This window comes from Acinonyx jubatus, chromosome B1 (assembly GCF_027475565.1).
Source record: "Acinonyx jubatus isolate Ajub_Pintada_27869175 chromosome B1, VMU_Ajub_asm_v1.0, whole genome shotgun sequence".
Taxonomy (NCBI): Eukaryota; Metazoa; Chordata; class Mammalia; order Carnivora; family Felidae; genus Acinonyx; species Acinonyx jubatus.
The window spans coordinates 195,621,877-195,642,741 of record NC_069382.1 but is presented as its reverse complement, the minus strand read 5'-3'; the positions used below and the strand labels follow the sequence as shown (position 1 = coordinate 195,642,741).

Sequence of the window (20,865 nt, the reverse complement as noted above, 5' to 3'; positions counted from 1 at the left end):
CTACCCTTTGTGGGCTGTGTGACCTTGGGAAATCACGTAACCTCTCTGGGCTGCTGTCCACTCCCTTGTAAAACAATCCCCTAAGGTTCTGGGGGGGCGGGGGGGGGGGTCGGCGATGTCAGGAATTCCTCTGGGCGCCATACGTGGTGACTCCGAGTGAACGATCCGGTGCTTTCTGCCAAAGGAGGAAACCGATCCGTAGAGGACCAGGCCTGGGAACCCCCTGCCCACTCTGCCCTCGCTTGAAAAACAAGCAACTTAGTTCAGAGGGCTGAACGAGCAGCGGTGCCCAGAACCCCGCCTCCAGTTCCCACCAGACCTGGCTGAATCTGACTCGGGGCCCTCACCCCACACCAGGGCACCGCTCCGATCCAGCAAACATTTATTGGACACCTTCTGTGTGCATGCTCTATTGAGATAGGGAATTCAGAAACAAAAAGGAGGGAGAGAAAGAACTAGACGAAAAGAAACTAGGGGAGACGGGAGTGGAAGGAAACCCGGACCCAAGCCGGCGACTCGGGCGGAGGCGCGCGCGGAGGCGGGCGCGAGCGGGGGTCCCAGGGCGGCCGCCTCCTCCAACCCTCTGAGGTGCTGGGTGGGGGAAGGGGGCGCGCCCGCCTCGCCTGCAGCTACCGCCTCTTTGGAGCCGAGGCGCGTCTGCAGAGCGCGAGCCGTCGCTCATTACTGCAATTATGTTGCTCTAAGTTTGCCTCGACCCTAAATTGCCAAACTTCGAGGAGCCAGGAGGCCCGGGAGTCCGAGCCAGCGGAGACACCTGATCCTGCCCCACCATTCCCCTACCCGCACTTGAGGAAAAGCCTCTGGTGCTGCGGACGCACTGAGAACTGAGAAAATTCAGACCCGCCCCCTACTCCCTGGGCGCCCTCTCTCGCAGGGGTTCGTTGTCGCTTCTCCAGAATCCTGGGAGTGGGAAGGATTTCTAGGCCCATTTTGCAGATGAGAGAACTAAGGAAGCAAGAAACGGAAGATCTTCCTTATCCCAAGTCAGGCAAAGTTTAAGTGGCAGGGCTGGGGTGAATCACATTGGCTTGTCTGACTTCAGGTTCAATGCTATCCCCAGGACGGGAGAATCACGAGGGGTGTTCCAGGAAGGAAGCTGGAAAATGTGTAGAAGGCAGTGTCCTTCGCTCCATCGCGGTCGGGTTGCTTAGTTTGTAGAGGGGAAGCAAAAACAACCCCTTTCTGCGTCTGCCGGAAGGAAGCAGCGATGTACCTCGGCCCTCAAGCGCCTTCCAAGGACTGACTACGTGAGTCTGAGAGCTTTTTAGGTCTAACTGCTCTCTCTCGGGGACAAGGAGGCCCGGATTCGGGTTCTGACCGCACTTCTGGGAGCCCGGCTTCCGGGCTCCCCCAGTCTGTCTGGTCCTGCGGAACTGCACTCCACAGCAAGCTTGCTTTCTTCTCCTCCGGAGGGGAGTTGTGGCATGCTCAGACTGCAGCCTCGGGGATCGAACGTTTGCCGGCGCTACGGAGACTGGAAGATCCTAGAACCAGGGTACCCCGGAACTTGCCGGGCGAAAGCTCACAGCCGGCCCGGGGGTGCATGGGCGCAACCCTGTGCGCTCTTGGAATTCCTAGGCAGAGCTCCGGCGCCTGGGGCTAGAAACAGCGCCGTGTGCCCAAGACTCGGTTTCCACCCTGAGCCACGGCCTCTATCCGTGGAGACGTCCACCCTCCCCAAGTCCAACGCCAGATACTTTGCGTTGTAACAACCGTTGGCCTGCTCGCCGCAAAGGCTGCCTGGGGCTGTCCCGCGTGGAGTCTGGAGGCGCGGGCCAAGGCGGGGTGGAGGCAAGGCCGGGGGAGGGGGGACGCACGCAGATCTGGTGAGAATTCAACAGGGGCCCCCAACTCGAAAGAGAACAGAGCGGTGCCTGGAACATAGTAGGCCCCGTTTACTAGGAGGTCATTTTCTGCTATCAACATCCTTGCAGAATTCGCCCCAGAAGGCTAAAACTTGGCGCTCGTTCAAATCTATTCTCCTGGAAGCCTGAATTTAACCTACTATATAAAAGAAAAAAACGGAGTCTGTGAGAGTTTGGGGGGAGGGCTCATGCAAAGGACACGCCAAGGTGGGAAGTGTATTGCCGCCTTGGGTTTTCAGTAAAGTGGTTTGTGTTTAGGGGTCCTAATAGGGGGTGTGAAGGAGTTCACATTCTGGCAGCTCAAAATTAAATCCACAAACCGGGTCTACACCAGCGCAGCGACTTAGAGAAGGAAAGCTGTGCCTCCACCCCCCACCTGGCCTCCTGTGGGAAAAACAGGTTTGCGGGGGTGGGAATTGTCTGGATTAGCTGTCCGCAGTCATCAAACCATTTGGGTGATTCGCTTTGTTTTCATAGACAGGTTAAAAAGGAAGAAAAAAGAAAGAGTCGGTTCTGGGTCACCTGAGCAAGTGTCGATTTCAGCTTAAAGCGAATTGGAAAATTGAGCCTAATTATCGTAGGTAATTGCTTCAACTCTCCACTTGACTTTGCCAGCGCAGATCTGTCCTGTGTGTTCAAAGAGACGCCCCCCCTCTGTCCCGGAATATCGTGGTCACCTTTGAAAGGCGTTAAAGTACCATCGCACTGAAAGGCAATCGCATGTGTGAAGACGTGAAATTCAGATAAAAGCCTAACTCAATAAAGAGATCATTTCTTGTAGCTTAAAATTAATTTATTTAACAAATATAGCTATAATATAAATGATAATAAAATTTCAAATATACAGTATATTACACACCATCCCTTCCAAAGGGATTCTTGAGAGACACACAAACGTACTGTTAAATAAGAAACAGGATTTTTAAATTTTATTTTACAGTTTCTTCTGATACTGGTGAGAGGGGTCCCTCCAACCTACCTTTGCAACGCATCTGTGTGCCCCCCCTCCCCCCACCGCAAACAAACGTTCTGCTGTTGAAGTTCTCTGAACTTTTCCGAAGGAAGGACCTGGGGGCTGGCGGGGGGCGGTGGGGAGGCCCATCTCCCCTGGCATGTTCTCTTTCTCTCCAACTGTTCTCATTTCCAAAATCTTCAGGCGGGAGTATTTTTCCTGTGCTTTTCGCGCGGGGTGTCAGGGCAGGAGGCAGGGATACAGGACGCAGCCTCTGGTGCCCGTCCAACAGCTAACTCTGCTGAGGCCCCTTGGGAAATTTAACTTCTCTAACCCCAGTTTATCCATCTGTAACACAAAGGGTAGGTCTAGATTCTAGAAGAGTGTTAAGGGACCCTTCCAGCCACTTTAGGGGAGGGGATCAGACTTCGGTGAGTGAACGCAGGGAGCGGCCGAGGATAAACCAGAGCAGTGTCGGGGGTGGAAGGGGAGCTCACTGGGTGGGGTGGGGGTGGGGGGCTCCTGCTGCTTTGCAGAAGACAGGGGCTGGAGGAATGGGCTGGAACCGCAGGTAGGGGACCCTGGGACCCTCTATGTCAGGTGGTACATGCTGTAGCCCACATGGGCTGTGTAGAGTCCCACGGGCGCCACCGGCAGCGCGGCGCGCTGGAAGGGGCCAGAGGCACCGTAGAGCGAGGCGCCCGCCGCAGCCGCTACCGCCGCTGGGCCGCCGAGCGGGAAGGAGAGCCCGAAGGCCGCGGGTGGCAGCATGGGCTTGGCGGCCATCTTCAGCTTTTCCAGCTCGGCCTCCTGCAGTCTCTTGGCCTTGGCGCGGCGGTTCTGGAACCAGATCTTCACCTGCGTCTCGGTGAGGCTGAGCGAGCTGGAGAACTCGGCGCGCTCGGCGATGGACAGGTACTGCTTCTGGCGGAACTTGCGCTCAAGCGCCAGGAGCTGCGCGGTGGTGAAGGGCGTCCTCGGCTTGCGGTTGGTCTTGTGCTTGCGCAGGGTGCAGGCCGGGGGGCTCAGCCGCCCTAGGGGGCCGAGAGAAAGGCAGGGGGTTAAGAAAGCGGCGCGGGAGTGTAATCTGCCCACAAAGCAGTAACAGTAGTCAACAACAATACCGGCTATTCATTTGCGTGGGGCACCTCGGTGCCAAGTGCTGGGAGAGACACTTGGAAAAGATTTTCTCCAATTGCCACGCCCCGCGGGGTAGACGTTTCCGTCTACTTCTTGCAAACGAGGAAACAAAGATTCCGGGTGAAACGCGCGCGTGTTCAAGGCCCGAACTTAAGTGGGAAGAGGTGGGATGCCTCGTGCTAGATGGCTGCTTGGAGGGCCTCGGCGGCGGGCCTCCTCCCACCGTCGCCCAGGCTGGGACCGTAGGTGTTAATAAGGTTGATGAAACAGGCAGAAAGGCCCTGCACCCAACCCAAGATCACATCTAGTTTTCTGCATTGGGTGAACATGTATGTGTGCCCACCAAAGTGTTCAGCGCTAGGCTAGGCCCAGATCTCTTCCCCTTGGAACGGCGTGTTCCTACAGGGGTCTAAGGACCGTCTCAGGGGATGGCAGGCGAGCAGAGCCGGCTGTCAGGCGGTCAGAAGGTTGCACAGGCGGCCATATCCCAAATATACGAAGTGCCAAGGGGAGGGGGGTTGCATCTTCCGGTGGTCTCAGTTGTCTCTTGGGGCTCAGCCACCCCCAGCGCCTTGGCCCTCTGGTCACACACAAATGGGGGTGAGTGGGAGAGGGGTTGCAATGGCTTCTCCTCCAGCTGGGTCTCAGTCCACGGAGATGAACGGTGCCAAGCTTTTTCTTATGGCTTCAGAATGTACCTCAAAGATGGGCGGTGAGCCAGCGCCCCGGCAGAGGGCTCCCGAAGGTACCAGTCGGAGTCCTCTGGGCCAGTGAACCCCTGCCACAACAGGGCAGTTGTGGCCAGATAAAACGGAGAACACATTATTCCCAGGACAACGGGGATCTCAACGACTTTGGGGTCCGCGTGGAGGCCCTAACCGAATTCCCGAGTCCTGGAAAGGACGCTTTGCCTACCCAGCGGCTTCCCTCGGGGGAAAAATGAATTCAAGTACATAATGTTTCACCATGCGGGTTTTGCCCAAGTATGCATGTTTTTTCGTTTGTTTGTTTTTTTTCCTTAAATGAGCCTTTGGGCTCGCAGACCACCAGGATATGAGTCAAACGAAATCTTGTGTTAACATCCCCCCCTTCTTCCCTGCTCCAGGCCACTGAGAGTCCGGGAAGCAGTTGGCCCCCGACTCGCTTTCCGCCGGGCCGCCCGAGGGGCGGGCGCCGAGGGAAACGTCAATCCCTTCGGTAGCGACAGCCTAGCCCGGGGCCACCTTCTCCAGCCTTTAGGCCCAGGGAGGGGCTGGCCTTTCAAAGACGTTTAATCCCCAGATAAAAATCATGCCTCAGCATCACGCCATTGAATTCGGGTTGCTATTATGCCGCGCAAAATAATCGGAGGAAACGAGGAAAACTTGGGAATTTCCCGTGCTCCTGAAATATCTCCGAGCGTGTTTGCTGGGCAGAGAAGCCGGGGGACCGCGAGGCCTTGCAACGACCCCGAACGCGCCTATGGCGGCTGGAGTCCGCTCCGGTGGCCCTGTCGGGCGACGTCTGGGAGCTTCCCACCGCCACGGAGGGGACGCCTCCCACTAATTGACTTGGTGCCCCGCCCCCTCCGCTGGACCTGAGTGCCCCCTCCCACTAATTGAACGATCCACCGTGAGCACCAAGTATCTGTCTGAAATCTGAAGGGTTGGAAGGGGGAATTTTGCAAGAGGTTCAGAACCTCAGGGCAGAGAGGTACTTTAATGCGGGGTGGAGGGGGGGGGGGGCAGCCTTCTATGAGAAAGTGAAACTCTGAGCGCAGGGAAGATGTCCGCACCGCCTGGACCCATCCGTAGGGATAACGGCCAAGTAACAGGGCATAGGGGCAGATAGGGAAGTGGGGACTCCCGGGGTCTTTTGATAGGAGCAGGAGGGGAGGGTGCCCAGACACCTTGCCCTGGAAGTTAACTGCACCCCCGCCACACACACACACACACACACACACACACACACACACACGCCCAGCGTCGCCCGGCCAAGGCGAGGAGTCCGCGAAAGTGGACCGAGAGCTGGGCTTCAGCCAGGCCTCTACCCCTCTGGCTGACGCGAGTAGGGAGAGTGGCGAACCCGGCCGCCCCGCCAACAGATCTGCAGCATGGGCTCCGGGTACCTGGCTGCAGGTACGCAGCTGCTGGAGACAGGCAGGCGCCGGCTCCAGGCCTGGCGCCCTCCCGCCCCGCACCCCCGCCCGCCCCCCCCCTCCCCCGCCGCCTGGGTTCTGGCTACTTACTGGCCGGGGGCGGGGAGAAGCGGGGGTTCTGCATCCACGGGGTCCTCTCGGGCTTCTCGGGGCTCTCGGCTTTGACGAGCGCATCTTCTGACAGCTTGAGAAGTCCTCCCACCGAGAAATGGCCCAGCGGCCGCGGCGAAGACGGCGCGTCCGGGGCTCCCAGAGACCCCGGCCGGGCGCCCAGGGGCTGCGCTGAGCCGCCCGCCGCCTGTGCGCCCTCGGAGGCCACCAGGGCGCTCTCCTTGGCCCCGGGCTTCCTGTGGTCGGCCATGAGCGCCTCCACGCTGAAGGGCAGGAGTGAAGGGGACACTTTGGGCTTGGCCCCCTCCTCGTCTGCGCCCATGGCGGCCGCCGTGGCCGCGGTGGCGCTGGGGGCCTGGCTCCCGCCTCCCCCCGCCGGCTTGCCGAAGGCGGAGTCCTCCACTTTGACACCGAGTGGCAAAGAAGTCATGTCAGCAGCCGGGGCCATGCAGAGCCGGGCCCCCCCTCCAGCCGCAGCACGGGCCAGCCGCCGGGCATGGGCTTGGGGCGAGCTGGGAGCGCGGCCGGGGCCTTTGGGTGCGCCCGGGGCCCTGGCCGGGCGGGCCCTCGCGCGCGCGCCTCCCGCCCCTCCCCAGAAGGCCGGCTCCGGCGCTCGGGGCCTGGTTCCTCGCTGGCGCCGCCGCGCAGGCCGGGTTCCCGGGCGCACTCGCCGGCTCCGGGTCGGGCCGCAGCTCCCCAGAGAACTTGTTAATAAGGCGAGGCCGGCGCCGCGGCGACCAATCAGCGCGCGAGGGGGCGGGCCCGGCGCCCGCCATTGGGCCGCGCTCCTGCGGACGGGCCCCGAGGCGCACTGGGCCGCTGGGCGCGCGGGACTGGGCCGGGCCCCGGGAGGGCAGGGGAGGGGAGGGGAGGGGAGGGGAGGGGGCGCCGGAGAAACTTTCTTCCGCGCTGCAGCCTGGGCCGCGCGTCTGTCTCCCGGTCCCCGCGGCTCTCTAGGTTTTCTGTCTTCCTGGGGGACTCTCCCTGCCCTCGTCCCTTCTCTTCTGCCCTCCCCTCTCTTCCCTTCCTTGATCGCCCCTCTCTCCCACGCCTCCCTCTTTCCTCTGCTCCTTTCCTGTTTCTATCAAGGCTTCTTTTACGTTTCCCTTTGGCGGCCACCCGCTGTGTCTCTTTCTCCGTCCCCCTCCGCTATCTGCCTCCCGTCTTCTCTCCCGCGATCATTGGAGACGAGTCATTTCAGACATACTTCTTTCACAGTTAAAAAAAAAAAAATCTGGATGGTTATGTATTCTAGTAGAAAGAAGGATTAATTTCTTAAAAACAAAAACAAACCTCTATTTTCTTCCTCTGTTTCAATCTTCAAAACTTTACCTCTGAGTAGAAGTGGGCCTTTGTCTCTTTCTAGGCGCTGGACTGAAGTTTGCCGAAAGCGGCCACTCTCCTGTGGTGCTATAGACGCTAAGAATGAGAACACAGGATATTATCCGGGGTCGTTAATCGATTTTCGTTCATGATGTGTACTTTCCCCCCGCTGTGAACTTCCCTGGGAGGATTGCAACACCTATACCGGCGACCAGCTGGGGGAAGGAGCCGCCGGGTCCTTTTGATACAGAACTTATTGAAATAAAACCAGCAGAAACGTCAACAAAACGCTGGTCTGGCCTTAACGTGACCTCAACGCGTCCGCGGAAACAATAACACGTCCCTGCCTCTGGGTCGCGGATGGTACAGGAGTGGGGAGGCACGTTTGTGGGAGGGGGTCAGCGGAGAAAGAGGACGGTCCCTGGGAAGGATCCTTGATAGCTGGGCTGGAGAACTCTTCTTTCGCCAGTTTCGGAGGAGACGTGATTTTTTTTTCTGCTAAAAAAATGGGGCTCAGCAGTTTTCTGCCTCTCCTCTTTATGGCCTCTTATCCCGGGGCCCAGGCCGGCGACCCCTAGGGAGCCAGCGGCGGTGACTGGCGGCTTACCGGGACCCGCCATTGATGACTGCGGGGTTCTAATCTCCAGGAAACACGAGGGGCTGCCGTGGCCATTTAGGGGTAATTATCCGAGCGCGCAGGGACCGCGAATTCCCTCGCCTTTTAACTGGGCGCAATAAAAGCTGTAGGTTAGGGGCGTCCAGATTAAGGAAAATGAATTGCTAGAGCGGGAACTTTATTACCCTGACGGCGTCCGGGGTCTGGCGGGAGGGGTCGGGCTGCGGACGGACGCCAGGGTGATCGGCAGCCTCACATCTGTCCATAGGCTCCAGAGATGGGTTCAGGCCTTGGGGGGCGGGGGGGGGGGGGGGAGGGGTTCAGGAATACACGCATCTGTGAAATTTACGCCGCGTTTCCAGATTCCTTACTCGTCCGAGACTGCAACACAAGCATTAGGCAGGGTTTGGGGCCTCCCGCTCGCGTCGGGCCCAGCTAGAGGCGCGGTGCACCCACGCGGCCTGTCTGAAACTCCCGGTACCCCGGGGCAGGGGTAAGACGAATAGCGTCCTGCCACCAGGCAGCGGAACCAAGGCCCAGGAGGTACGCCTGAGGATGCCAGGATCCACGGCCAGCCGTACGACCCATTTCAGAGCTGACCGAACCGACGCTCAGCAAGGCTGCAGGCCGAACAGTGGGCTAGCATCCCAGCCCGGACAGCGAACTTCTATGGCCTGCATTTTCAATTTAGCTGTGGCCGGACCGAACCCTACAGCCGAGCCGGAATCTCCCTCCGCACCGGGGTTAGACGGGGAGAGGGAACCGAGGCCCCTTGGCTCTTTAGGTCACCCTTTCCACAGATAGCGTGTCTTTGCGATGAGGCTTGCGCTGTTCCGCCGCTGTCTCCCATCTCCAGAGTCCAACACTCTTAGATCAGATTGCCAGTCTGATCTAAGAACTTCCTCCGTAGAAAAACGGTGAACAGTAAAACCAACTTCAGGGGAGGGGGACGGGGAGGGGGGCGCTCTGGACCCTCTTGGAGTCCGCCAGCTAAGAACCTCAGCTTTAGGGCGGCGCAGGGGCTCGAACCCCGAGAGTGCAGCCGCGCGACGCAGAGGGGTCTCAGGGCCGTCCCCCGCGGCGGCGCAGCGAGGCCCGGCGCGGGCCCGGGGGCCCGGCCAGCCGGGCGGCGGGAGAAGGGCCGCATCGCTAATTGCGGGGATAAACAATCTGTCACGATCCCTCAGCGCGCCTAATAGGCAGACGAGGATGTTGTTTTTAGGCGCCAGCGGCGGCCGGATCAAAGGCAGCAGCCGGCGCAGGGGCCCTTGAAGTCGCGCCCCCGCCTCCTGGGAGCAGACCGCCTGCGCCCGCAGCCCCCGGCCCTGCCGCCCGCCCCTAGGCATCCCGAGCCCGTCCGGAACCCCACGGTTTTTCGGTTCGGTGTGGGTTCTTGTCCGCTCTCGCCGGGCGCGGCGGGTTAGCTGGGGGCATGCGTGGCAAGGCGAGAAGTGTGTGTCTGGCGAGGGAAAGGGGTTCCGAGTAGACTGCGCGTGGAGCCGGTGCTCAGAGTGGCTCTCGGCGCTTGCACCGACCTGCCTTTGAGGGTGGGGGCGCGGGGGGGGGGGAGATGCCCCGGGTCTCAGAGAAGGGGGTTAGAGGAAAGGAAACGTCTCTGTGTCTCTCGGAGCTTGTTGAGCCCGCGGGAGGAGAGGCACAAGTTTTGGGGCGGCGAGGAGCTTTCTCTGCGTTTGTATTTGTCTGGGCCTTTCCGGATTTCCCGGTTGGTGGGTTTCTCGAGCTGACGGGGCCGGGGGGGGGGGGGGGGGGGCTACGCCTGTTATCTCGCCGCCAGCGCTACCCCCCCCAGGCGCTTCCAGCCCGGCATTTCTCCGCGCGGCCGCAGCCGCCCAGAAAGCCGGGCTGTAATTCATGCCTGGCAAGGGCAGGGCTGGCCCGCAGCAGATAAAGCTCGGGGACTGGTGCTCCGCTCCCCTCCCCTCGCGCCTCGCTCCATCCTTCTCAGTGCGGACTCCCTGTCCCCCAACAAAGCACCTCGGCACTTAGGATCCCAAGGACGGATTGATTGCCTAGCGTCCCACTCCCTGGGCAACTGAACTGGGGACGGGTTTGGTCTCCCCCCCCCCAAAAGCCCGTTTTGGGAGGGTGTGCGGCGGTGGAGGGGTGGTGGTGTTTTCAAACTCCCCCTTCGCAGGGAAAGGCTCGCGTTTAGAGGGATCCCGTCTTGAAGAACGCTGTCAGTGTCTGGGTATTGCGGCCAGGATTGGAAAAGCCTGCAGGCTGGCCCCTCACTTGGGCATTCGTTGTCGCCTCCGTCGGGTTTTTGTTTACGCCCCTCCCCTCCCCCCTCCCCCCCCCCCCCCCGTGCAACGCATTTTGTGGCCTCGACCCAGGAATCCCGCGTGCATTTTAAAAAATGTGCAGCTCAGTGGGACCCCCGGCAATTAGCGAGCCCCAAACAGTCCTCTTTAATAGAATGAATGTGCTATGAAAACCGATTACCCGGAACGATTTATTTTGGTGGGAATTCACCAATCTCCAGGAGGGCGGCGGAGGGGGAGAGAGAGGAGGTATTTTGTCCTGAGGTGGGGGGGGGGGGGGGCGAGGTTGACGGGTAGACAGAAAGCACGACCTCGGGATCCCCCAATCTGCGGAGGGGGCTTCGCCAACCCGTGTCTCCCAAGTCTTTTGGCCTCCGTCGCCTAGAAGCGGACGGCTGGGAGTCAGAGGTTTGGGAAACTGTCTGGGAGTCCCTGATGGTATCCTTCGGGAGGATTTCACAGCTTTCCAGAGAAAAACTCAGGGAGAGCTGGGAACCCCGGTGAGTCTTCAGCCACTAGCTGAATATCCACAGCGCGCATCCAGATTAAAACGCTTTCTGCTTTCCCCGGACCTGGGCAGAGCTTATGCCTTTTAAGAGTTTAGGGGCCCTTCTTCAACGCGAAGTGAAAAGAAAAAAGAAAAAAAAAAAAACTACTTGTAAAAATATTTTCTCCTTCTTGCTCCTTCCTCCGCCTCAAGTGGGCCCAACTTGTGCGGCGCAAGTGCCCAAGCGCGGTGGAGTCCGACTGCCCGCTTCTTGCCCGCCCTTCCCCCAACTTGCTTCTTTCCTCTCGCTCAGGCTGGGGCTTCCTTGTGTCTAAGTTCGGAAGCGGGTGAGGGGGCCTGGATCCGCGGGGGGAGAGAGGGGGCCCCCTTTCAAATGGCCCAAATTAATGTGATCGCGACATGAGGGTGCACTTGGGGAAGATGAAAGCGGGGGCCGGCCGGCTCCTCCTAGAGCTCTATAATTATAGATAATATATCCCATTTCAAAGCAATTAGACCAATCAGGCGTAACGAACCACTTTGCTGCCGACGAATAACAAAGGCGCACGGTTATTTAAGCCTGGAGATGTCAGGCAGACCCCGAGGCTCCGGGGGCCGACCATCCCGGCTCTGCCCACCCCGGGCCGAGGGAGGCTCGCCCTTCTCCCCGCCAGGCTCTGCCCAGCCGGCTGAGGGCCCCGTCTCAGTTCCGGCAAGGGCCTGGAGGGCCAGGGGATTGGAGGGAAGGAATGCGAAAAAGAAAATTGGCTTCTATTGAGCAGGGTGTCAGGCCTGTCGTCAGAGGTTTTGCAAACTTTATCCGATTTAATCCCCTCTACCCGGGGAGATAGGCATTATTATAGGCTTTCTTCGCCTTCCACATGACAAAACAGAATCAGAGAGGTAAAGTGTCTTGCCCAGGGTCACACAGCTAGTTAGCGGTGGCGCCGGGATCCAGACGCGGGTGGGTCTGAACCCCCGAAATCCACTCCTTACACTGCGGGGAGCGGTCTCTCTCGCTGCGCTTCCAAGAGACGAAATGAATGCATTGAAATACCGCGGAGGCCGGCAGTTTTGGGTGGAACCGCCTTCGAGTCCCGCCCCCAATCCGCAAAATGGGTGTTGGGGGCAGCGCTCAGTACCCTTCCCTCCTGCTCCTCCCCTCCCCCTGCCCACCACCTACTTGAGAGTCTTGGAGACCGTCCAGTTTTTCTTATGAAAGTTACCAATTGCCGAGGATCTCAGGTCTCTCAGAGAAGAAAACAGGCGCGCCAACGGCGAGAGGCGTCACCAGCCGAAGGCTGAGGGCCAGTTTTTCTGAGCCTCGGTTTATTCACTTTCAAAGTGGGTGCGCTGTGCTGCGGCTCGGATACCGTGAGCTCGCCCGCAGCTGCTCGCCGGGCCCACGGCTGGCTCCGCTCTGTGGCAGGTTCCCCGGCGCTGCGCGCACTTGGCATCGAGGGGGCTGGGGCCTTTCCTCTGGGCCTGCGGATTCCTCCCCTGCAGGAGAATGCAGGGTCGGGGAGGCCCGCCCTGCCCGATCATCGAGGAAGGTCCGAGGTGCCTGTGTTGGCGGGGGACCTCGGGCTTCACCCCTCCCCCCCACCCCGCACCCAGCGCGGCCACCCCGCGAAGGAGAGTGAGAGACGCAGACAGGGCGGGGAAGAGGCGGCCCAGTGATGGAGGGAGGCAGGAAGGCAGAGAAGCCCAAGCGAAAAGAAACTCAGGACACAGAGATGCTGACAGCCAGAGCCTCCCGCGATCCAGGCACTTGTGGCAGAAATGGGAAGCGACTGTGGGGCGCCGAGGAGGTCCAGAGCCGCACTAGAAGAGAGAGCAGAGGAGGGGAGCCTAGGGAGTGACCCTGGAAGTGTGCCCCCCCACCTGCCAGGGGGCAGCCCGCAGGACTTTGTGGGAGGCGCCCCTTCTGTGAGGAGGGGTGGGGAATGAGGTTAGGGGGGCCTGCAGCCCCTCTCCCCAGGATTCCCACCTCTTCCCTCTTTCTCTGCTCTCTCTCCCTCGGGTCCTGACTTCTGACATTCTTTCTCAGCATCCTCCCTTTCTCCCCCTCTCTCTCTCTCTCTGTCCCTCTCTCTTTCAGATGGGTCTCTCTAGGAAGCCCTGGTCTCTGATGTCTGTGCTTCTGTCTCTCCATGGCAGGGTCTCTTTTCTCCCCTGTCTGCCTGTCCCTTTCTCTGAGTCCCTCTCGCCTGCCCACTCCTCCTCCCCACCACCATTCAGTTAGAACTACTGTCCTCAAGCCACTCAGAAGCTAATGCGACTCTGGTCGGTTTTGTCTGCAGATAGCTTCCCATTTCTGGAGCGGCCATTCCCACCTCCGAGAGCAGGGGGAAGTGTCCCTCCCCGCCCTGGCTCCTGCCTCTCCTGCCAATAACTGGAGCCAGTAACTTCTAGCCTCAGTTTCCACATCTGGGCTGTGAACTGCACAGTGTACCCTCTGCCTGGGGGCATGGGGAGGATAGGAAAGGGGTGTGGCCCAGGTCCTGCCCTGCAGAGAGGCCGTTGGCTCTGGATCTGGACCCGCCAGGGACACCTAGGCCCCACCCCACCTGGCTTGTCCCTCCTGCCTGGGATGCCCCCTGGAAAGTTCTCAGAGGGAAAAGACTCCCCCTTCCCCCGCCCAGAATTTGGATCCTCTGACACTTTCTATGCACTGAACCTCAACCATCCAGAAAAGACAGCGGCTGGCCTATGCCCTACACACCCCTCCCTCCCTTCAGGCCTCCAAGGTCCTGAAGCCTCCCTGTGACCTTCAACCTGGAAGGCAGAGTCCAGGAACCCTCCAGCATGCAGTAAGCGCTCAATACGTGTGCAAGGGAACAGCCGTGTGGCCTAGAGAGGGAAACTGAGGCTGAGACGGACAGAAGTGGCACTAACATACAGGTTCCCCAACCAACCCTAACCCAGTGCTCATCCTTCCCCGGCTCCCAGGAAGGTCAGGAAACCTGAGTGTCCCCTCTGGGACCAGTGGTTTGCACCTTGCGAGGACTCCGGTGCGAGAGCAGGAAGCACAGTGCCCCCTGGCGCACGCTGGCCCCGATAAGTTCAGGGAGCGTCTGGCCTGCGTCTCCGGTGAGGGCTGGGGACACCGGCTCGGCTCGGAGTCTGGAAGCAGGGTTCGGTTATTCCTGGAGCTGGGGGGAGGGGACGGTGGGTGCTGGAGCGAACCCACCCGCACTGAGCAGAGATTATGTGCTAGGTGTTTCCAACGCATCACCACAATTAACTTCTCACAACAGTCCCCGGGGTGGGCATCCCATTTTCCAGATGAGAAAACCGAGATGCAGCAAGTTGAAGTCGCGTGCTTCAGGCCGCGCAGCTGGGCCGCTCCGGCCACCAGGACGGGAACCAGCGAGCGCTAGGGCGCGGTTTCCGCCGCGCCACGCTTGCAGGGAAGAGCGGGAATCTTTGGTGTCCCCCTCCCACCTCTGGCACGGGGTAGGCGGGCCGTGGAGGTCGCACATGCCGGAGAATTTGATTCAGTTCTGCTTTCCTCCACCTCCCGCGGGTTTGGCGCGCGCGATTGCCCAGGCCCTGCAGTGGTGAGACCCGCAGATTCTGGGCGCTCCCCCAGGGGGCGGGGTCACGACTCCTGCAAAGCCACGCCCCTCCGGATCCGGGGATCCCGGCCCCGCCTGCCAGGGACCCAGGCGAATGACACAGCGCCTGCCTGAACCCCAGGTGCTACATCCGTGGAATGGACCCCGCTTTGCGGTGCTCCCTGAGACTGAAAAGGGCCAGAGTCCAGGGAAACTGGCAAACGAAGGCGCTAAACGCCAGGATGGGAATAAGTCCTGCTATCGGTAATAGTTGAAGCCTCTTGGCAATTACTATCGCCAGGCACTGTTCTGAGCTCGTAAGTCTCTTGATGCTTTTAATCCTGGCAGCAAGTCCCTTTTTATCCCTGGTTACACGTGGGGAAACTGGAGTTAAATAGTTCCAACCAACATAAAAACAGGAAGTGTTCTAAGATTTCTCCCGGCACCCCAGGGGATTTTGCAGTGCGCCCCACGGCACCGACGTACCCCGGGTTGGAGACCCCTGCCCTGGACTCCCCGACAGGAGAAGGGCAGAGAAGGGTGCAAAGCCTTGCCCGTCCACAGGGTGCTTCCGGCGGCCCCTGTTCTGATACCCGTGCGTGGGCATCAGTCTGGCTCCCCAGAGCAAGCTTGTGGGGGCCTCCGCGGCCAGCACAGGGGCTCGACTTCAAGAGGGGACATTTGACAGGAGAGGTGAATGGATGACCAGCAGGTGACAGCAAGCTTTCAGCACCAGCCAGACTCCCAGCCCAGAGCACCCCACATCGGAGCTGCATTGGGGCCAGGGGGTAGGGCCAGAGGGCTGGACCTTGGGGTCAAGGGTAAAGACAGTTCATCCTAGTGCTGATCAAATAGTTCTTGAACGACGTTTCTAAAAGAACACTGAAGTCACTCCTCCGTTGCTGGTTCTGCTGCCTTTAAATCTCCTTTGACCTTGACGGGGAGTTCTAGCTGCCTCCTCCTCTGAAGATAGGCAACCGAGGCCCAGAGGGGTCACACGACGCGCTTGGTGTCACTCAGAAAGCCCTGCGTGGACTCCAGGCCCCACCCTTCTCCCAAGGATGAACTTCCCTCCCGGGCCTTTCTGGGGAATAGAATTCTTCTCCCAACAGCCTCCTCCCCAACTTTGCAGGCAGGAGTGAGCAAACTCTCCTATGGCACCTCCCTAGCCGGTGGCGCCCCCAACCCCCTTGGCCGTCTCCTTTCCCCGGCCAGGGGTGCACGACAGCCCCACCTGAAGGGGACCCTTCCCATCCCTGGGGAGACCTCCTATCTGATGGAAAGGTGGGCCCCTGGCCGCCGCCCAATTAAGTGAAAATAGATCCGGCCTTATCAGGTTCAGGGGTAGTCCTTGGCGGTGGTCCCGTGGCGGCCCCGGAGGGTCGCTGTCTGTTTGATTTTCCTGCTCAGACACACTTGTTTAAACAGACCCCTCAGGGCCTCCAGTAACCTGAGCCAGCCAGGAGCGTGATTGCCAGGTAAGGGGAGGCCGGCTCGGATTGGGGGGCGGGGCGGGGAGGCGGGGGTGGGGGGGTGGTGGGGAGAGAAGCGGAGGAGGCCACCTTTAGACCCTGGAGGACTCTCCTCCACAGGGTGCTCCCTGCGGACTTGCTCACCCTCTCCAGCCTCCCCTTCTCCTTAAAGGTGAGGATTCGTTGAATAAGAGCCCCTCTTAAGTGTTTGGAGCTGCTCCTAACACAGCCCAGGGCTGGATGTGAGAGTCCAGGCTGTTCCCTGCCATCACAGTGCACCCTGGCCCTGGGCCGGTACTCTGTGCCCTTTTAAGTAGACGAGGAAGCCGGGTCCAGAGAGGTCCAGTGACTTAGATGGGCCAGTGCCTGGAGACAGCATCCCAAACCAGCCCGGTGACCCCAAAGCGGTGTCCTTTGGGCCCCACCACACCCTGAGCATGACTCCCAGCTCAGGCTCAGGGCCCTGCACCTGCGCAGCGTAGAGAGGGGCACAACCCAGGGGAGGCGGGGCTGTGGAGCCGCCAACCCCTTCAGCAGGGCCTGTGGGGTCCCTCCTGATCTGTGCCCTCCTTCCCCCCACATCTCCCCTCCCCCCTCGCCCCTTCCCTGGAACCTGGCACGCTCCTACAGCCTCTCCGGGCTCCTCCGGGCTGTCCAAGCACTGCTGCCTCCTCTGTGGATGCGTGGGAGGCTGGCTGTTCCCTATGCCTCCTATTTTTTTCCCTCAGACACCAGCGGGGCTCCGTCCCTCCCTTCCTCCCTGGTCCCTGCTGCAACGTCACTTTCTCACAGCAGTCTTCCTCGGCCACATTCTCGAAGGCACAAAACTCTCCCCCAGACAACCACTCCCTCTATCCTTATTTTTCTCCATAGCACACGTTGCCATTCAACGTCTTACTATGTCCCTTTACCTGTTCGTTCTCTGTCTCCCCGCCTTCAAGTTCAGCCCGGCCACGGCAGATGCTTGGTTGGCTCGGGGCTCTCTCTTTAGCACCCAGCACGGAGCACATAGCAGGTGCTCAGAAAATGTTTTTGAATGACTGAATCCATCTCCCACATACTCTCCGTGATGTTAGGAAAGTTGATGACCTCCTCATGGCTCAGCTTTCTCATCTATAAAATGGGCCTCATGAGTCCGCTCACCTTACGTCATGAGGAGTAAACAGGAAAAAGCATGTGAAGTGCTTGCCACGGTGCTGGGTCCTCAGACAGTCTGCAACAAAACTTGTTTTCTCACTAGAAGAGGTCATTGGGCTTTCCAGAAGAGCCCTGTCCTGGCATGGAGTGATGTCACAAGAACAGCCCCGGTGACAGATTTTTAGAGCACATCCCAGAAGATACAGCCACTTTCTATGTCAAACTCTATCTGAGCCTTGCAGTGACTGTGAGCTGACCGGGAGATGTTTGAATCCGATTTTCTAGATGGAAGGCCAAGGCCCAGAGAAGTCAAGACACTTGTCCAGGTGCTGCACAGCTCCTGGGGAGCCCTTTCACTTTCCCAAGACAACTCTCCTGGCCCTGCCCCAAACCCCCATCCAGAGGCCGGCAGCCTGTGGACCACTATCCTTGGACCAGCCAGGTGGAGGACGATGAACCAGTTCCGGAGAGAACAGCGAGCACAGAGGCAGGGGGGTGGGGAGGGGGCAGGCTGTACAGGGTGTGTGCGCCAGGGAGGTGACCCCAAGGGTCTGTAGGAGCCCCGCCTGCCTTCCGGTACTCCCAGACGCCCTGCACTTTTGGTCAGAGGGCAGTATGGGACAGTTCGGGGCTCCTATGGACTCCTTTTCGCCAGCAATAACAGTCATTACAGCTGCCTTCTCAAGCCCTCATTATCCTGTGTTTACAACCCTTCCAGAAAAACAGAAGCCCGCCCAGCACACCCCTCCTCGCATCACAGGCAGGGGCCTTAGTTCTGCTTTCTGACTACAGACAGAATAACCCTCCCTGAGACTCTCCTGGGGCTGGGCAGTGGTTCTTCTGCGTATGCTGTGAGGTCTCCATCCTGAAGGGCAAGAATTCTTTGGGCTGACGTTGAGACTTTACCCTCAGGATGCAAAGAAGGCAGTGATGTTGCCTCTGCCTTAAGCACTTTAATCATTTCAATGAATGCGTCCAACAACGCTTAAACCCAGGCACCATTAACCCATTGAACAGATGAGAAAACAGAGGCACTGGGAGGCTGTGGTCCGAGGCAAGGCACTTAGTGGACTATGCTTCTGACCTCAGACACGAGGAGAATGTTAGTGGCGCGATGATCGCCACCACGAAGCTTGTACAGGCTGGTCATTCACACCGTCTCATTGAATCCCTCCTGGCCACGCGGGATCTGCCCTGTGCTCTCCATGCCAGGGCTGGCCAAAATCACGAAGGTGACGCGTAACTGGCCCAAGGTCACTCAGCCGCTGGAGGGTCCAGGGGAGGATCTGAACCTTGCAAGGGAGTCTCCTCAAAGAAGAAGTTGACACTTTGGGCAGAAGATCAGGGGAGGCTCATGCAGGAAAAAAAAAAAAACAAAACCGAAAGGAAACAAATGTTTTTTGGCAGGAAAAGCCCCCTGGGATTGCTCCCTCCCCACATGTGTGTGGACATCAAAGGTGGGGACCATAGGTCGCTCTACTCAGCTGGTGCGTCTGGGGCAGAATTGGTCTCAAATACCAAGCCAGCACTGGGTCTCGGCTAGGGAGGGAGCCAGATGAAAGGGAGAGCAGGGGGAGGGAGGGGAGAGCAGAGGAGGAAACGAGGGTGCATCAAAGGGCCCTTCCTCCTGCTTTGCCAGGTTTGCTGTCCATGTGCAAGGCCCGGGGTGGGATGGGGGTCTTCAAAGAGGAGCCTTCCAAGAGCTCAGCCATCCTCTCCCAGATGCCAGCGCGTTCCCGAGCAGAGATCCAGGGCTTCCGATGGGAATCGGAAAACAATAGAAAATCTGCCATGGGATGCCGGGAAACAGGTAACCCGCCAACTCTGCTGACCCTTCTCAGACTTGATGCCATTTCTCTTCACCTCCGACCTGCGAGGTGGCATCGTGGTCCCCATTTCTGGAAGATGGAATCAGTAGTGACCTGTTGAGAGCCACTCAGTAGAGCGGCCTCCCCACTGTCCATGAGGGTGCATGCGACTCCGGGAGGTTTAGCCCCACCACGTGGGACTTGGGATGGAGGCTGTCCTATTAGAACACGTGTTCATCTCCGAAGCCAGCAGAGCCCTAAAACCAAAATACATCTTCTCAGAGTTCAAGAGGCTCGACTTCCAAGATCAAGGTGTCCGCGGGGCTGTGCTTTCTCTGGGTAAAGTCCTTCCTCGTCTGATCCTGGCTTCAGCGGTGGCCAGTGACCTTCAGTGTCCGTTCGCTTGTGCCTGCATCGTTCTAGTCTCTGCCCTGGTCTCCTCTGGTCCGTATGTGTTCACGCCATCTTCCCTCTGCGTGTCTGTCCAAATTTCTCTCTTTTTATCAGGATACCAGTCATATTGGGTTAAGGTCCCACCTGACTCGTGTATGACCTCGTCTTGACTTCTGCAAAGATGCTCTTTCCAAATAAGGTCCCACTTGCTGGCATGGGAGAGAGCGGGGCAGTTAGGACTTGGGCATATCTTTGGAGGGGGGAACAAAATGCAACCCACAACAGAAACCCTTTTCTCCCAGGGAGCTCTGTGGTGCTGCCGGCCCCGAGAGCAGCCAGCTCAGAGCAGAATAATACTGGCAATAAACAGCTCCCAGGACCCACACGTCCTTGAGATGACACAGCATCATCACCAGCTCTTGCAAAGCCGTCGCATGGTTTTATGCGGTCGCTGGACGGGAATCCTTACGCCCGTTTTACAGATGAGGACACTGAGGTTTAGGAGGGTTCAGTAGCATAGTATCTGACTCTGAAACCAGGGTTGGGGTGGGCAGGCGAGGGTTAAGGCTGAGGCAGGGCAGGTGGGCCGGGTCCAGGCCCTGCTGACTCACTGGGCATTAATATTGCTGCTTGCTGTGGGCACCGTCAGTTTCCTGGGAGCTGATTAAGATGTCACAGAGGATTATGATGTCAGGTGCAAGAATCACGCTCCAGGAGGGGTGACTGCTGGGCCGGGAGGGAGGTTACCCTAGCAACAGAGACGGGACATCCGTGCAGAGCAGCGGCACAGGGTGGTGGGAAGGACATGGGACTCGGGGTCACCCTGCCCTGGGTGTGAATTCTGACGCCCTTGGCTCCACAGCTGGGTCACCTTGGGGAAAGCAGCTCACCTTCCTGAGCTTCCTGTTCCTCGTGTACAAGATGGAGGAGAATATTCCATCCGGTGGGGATCACTGGGAGCAACCAAAGAAAATCCCCCGGCCTCTACAAGCCTGTGCCAAATGGTGGTCCCCAGGGAGCCCGGGTGGGCATTAGCTCCAGAGTTGGGGCTCAGGCGTGGGCAGGCTTGCCAGAGGTGGCGAAGAAATGGTCCCAAGCCACCTTGCTGCCAAGAGCGGGGGCCGCTTAGAAGCAGCATCACCTGGAGCCAAGGAGCCCTTCAGCGGCCCCCTTTGTGTCGGGAGATTAGCCGCTCTTCCCGTAGGTCCCCTGAACTCTGCTCAGATAGTGCCGGCCGCAACACACATTCACTGCCTGCTCACTTGTGGCTTTCCCTACTTAGCCACAAAGCTTCTTCACATCCCCGGAACCCAGCATGATGCCAGATAAATGTGTGACTAAATGAAGGGAAAATGAGAGTGTTTCCTCAACTTCCCCCTTTATGCCTCAGAACAAATTTCTCTATCTTTGGGGAAGAAATATTCCTCCTCCTCTGCAAAGCTGCCCCACCTCAGTGCCCTTAATTCTAATCTTCTTATTTTTCCAAGTACCGACTTTCATTTATCTACCCACCCACTCCGCCACCTGCCCACCCAGCTATTCAGTCACTTATCCTTCCACC

At 59.0% G+C, this 20,865-nt stretch overlaps 1 protein-coding gene across 1 annotated transcript; it reads right to left on the bottom strand.

The window, feature by feature from the left end:
* Positions 1–2,664: 2,664 nt before the first annotated feature.
* Positions 2,665–6,899, bottom strand: MSX1 (msh homeobox 1). The gene is made up of 2 exons (XM_027034396.2): positions 6,206–6,899; positions 2,665–3,872 (listed from the first exon to the last, which is right to left on the bottom strand). Exons 1-2 carry the CDS (start codon positions 6,672–6,674, stop codon positions 3,430–3,432), a joined length of 912 nt encoding a protein of 303 aa, XP_026890197.1. The 5' UTR covers positions 6,675–6,899; the 3' UTR covers positions 2,665–3,429.
* Positions 6,900–20,865: the final 13,966 nt, after the last annotated feature.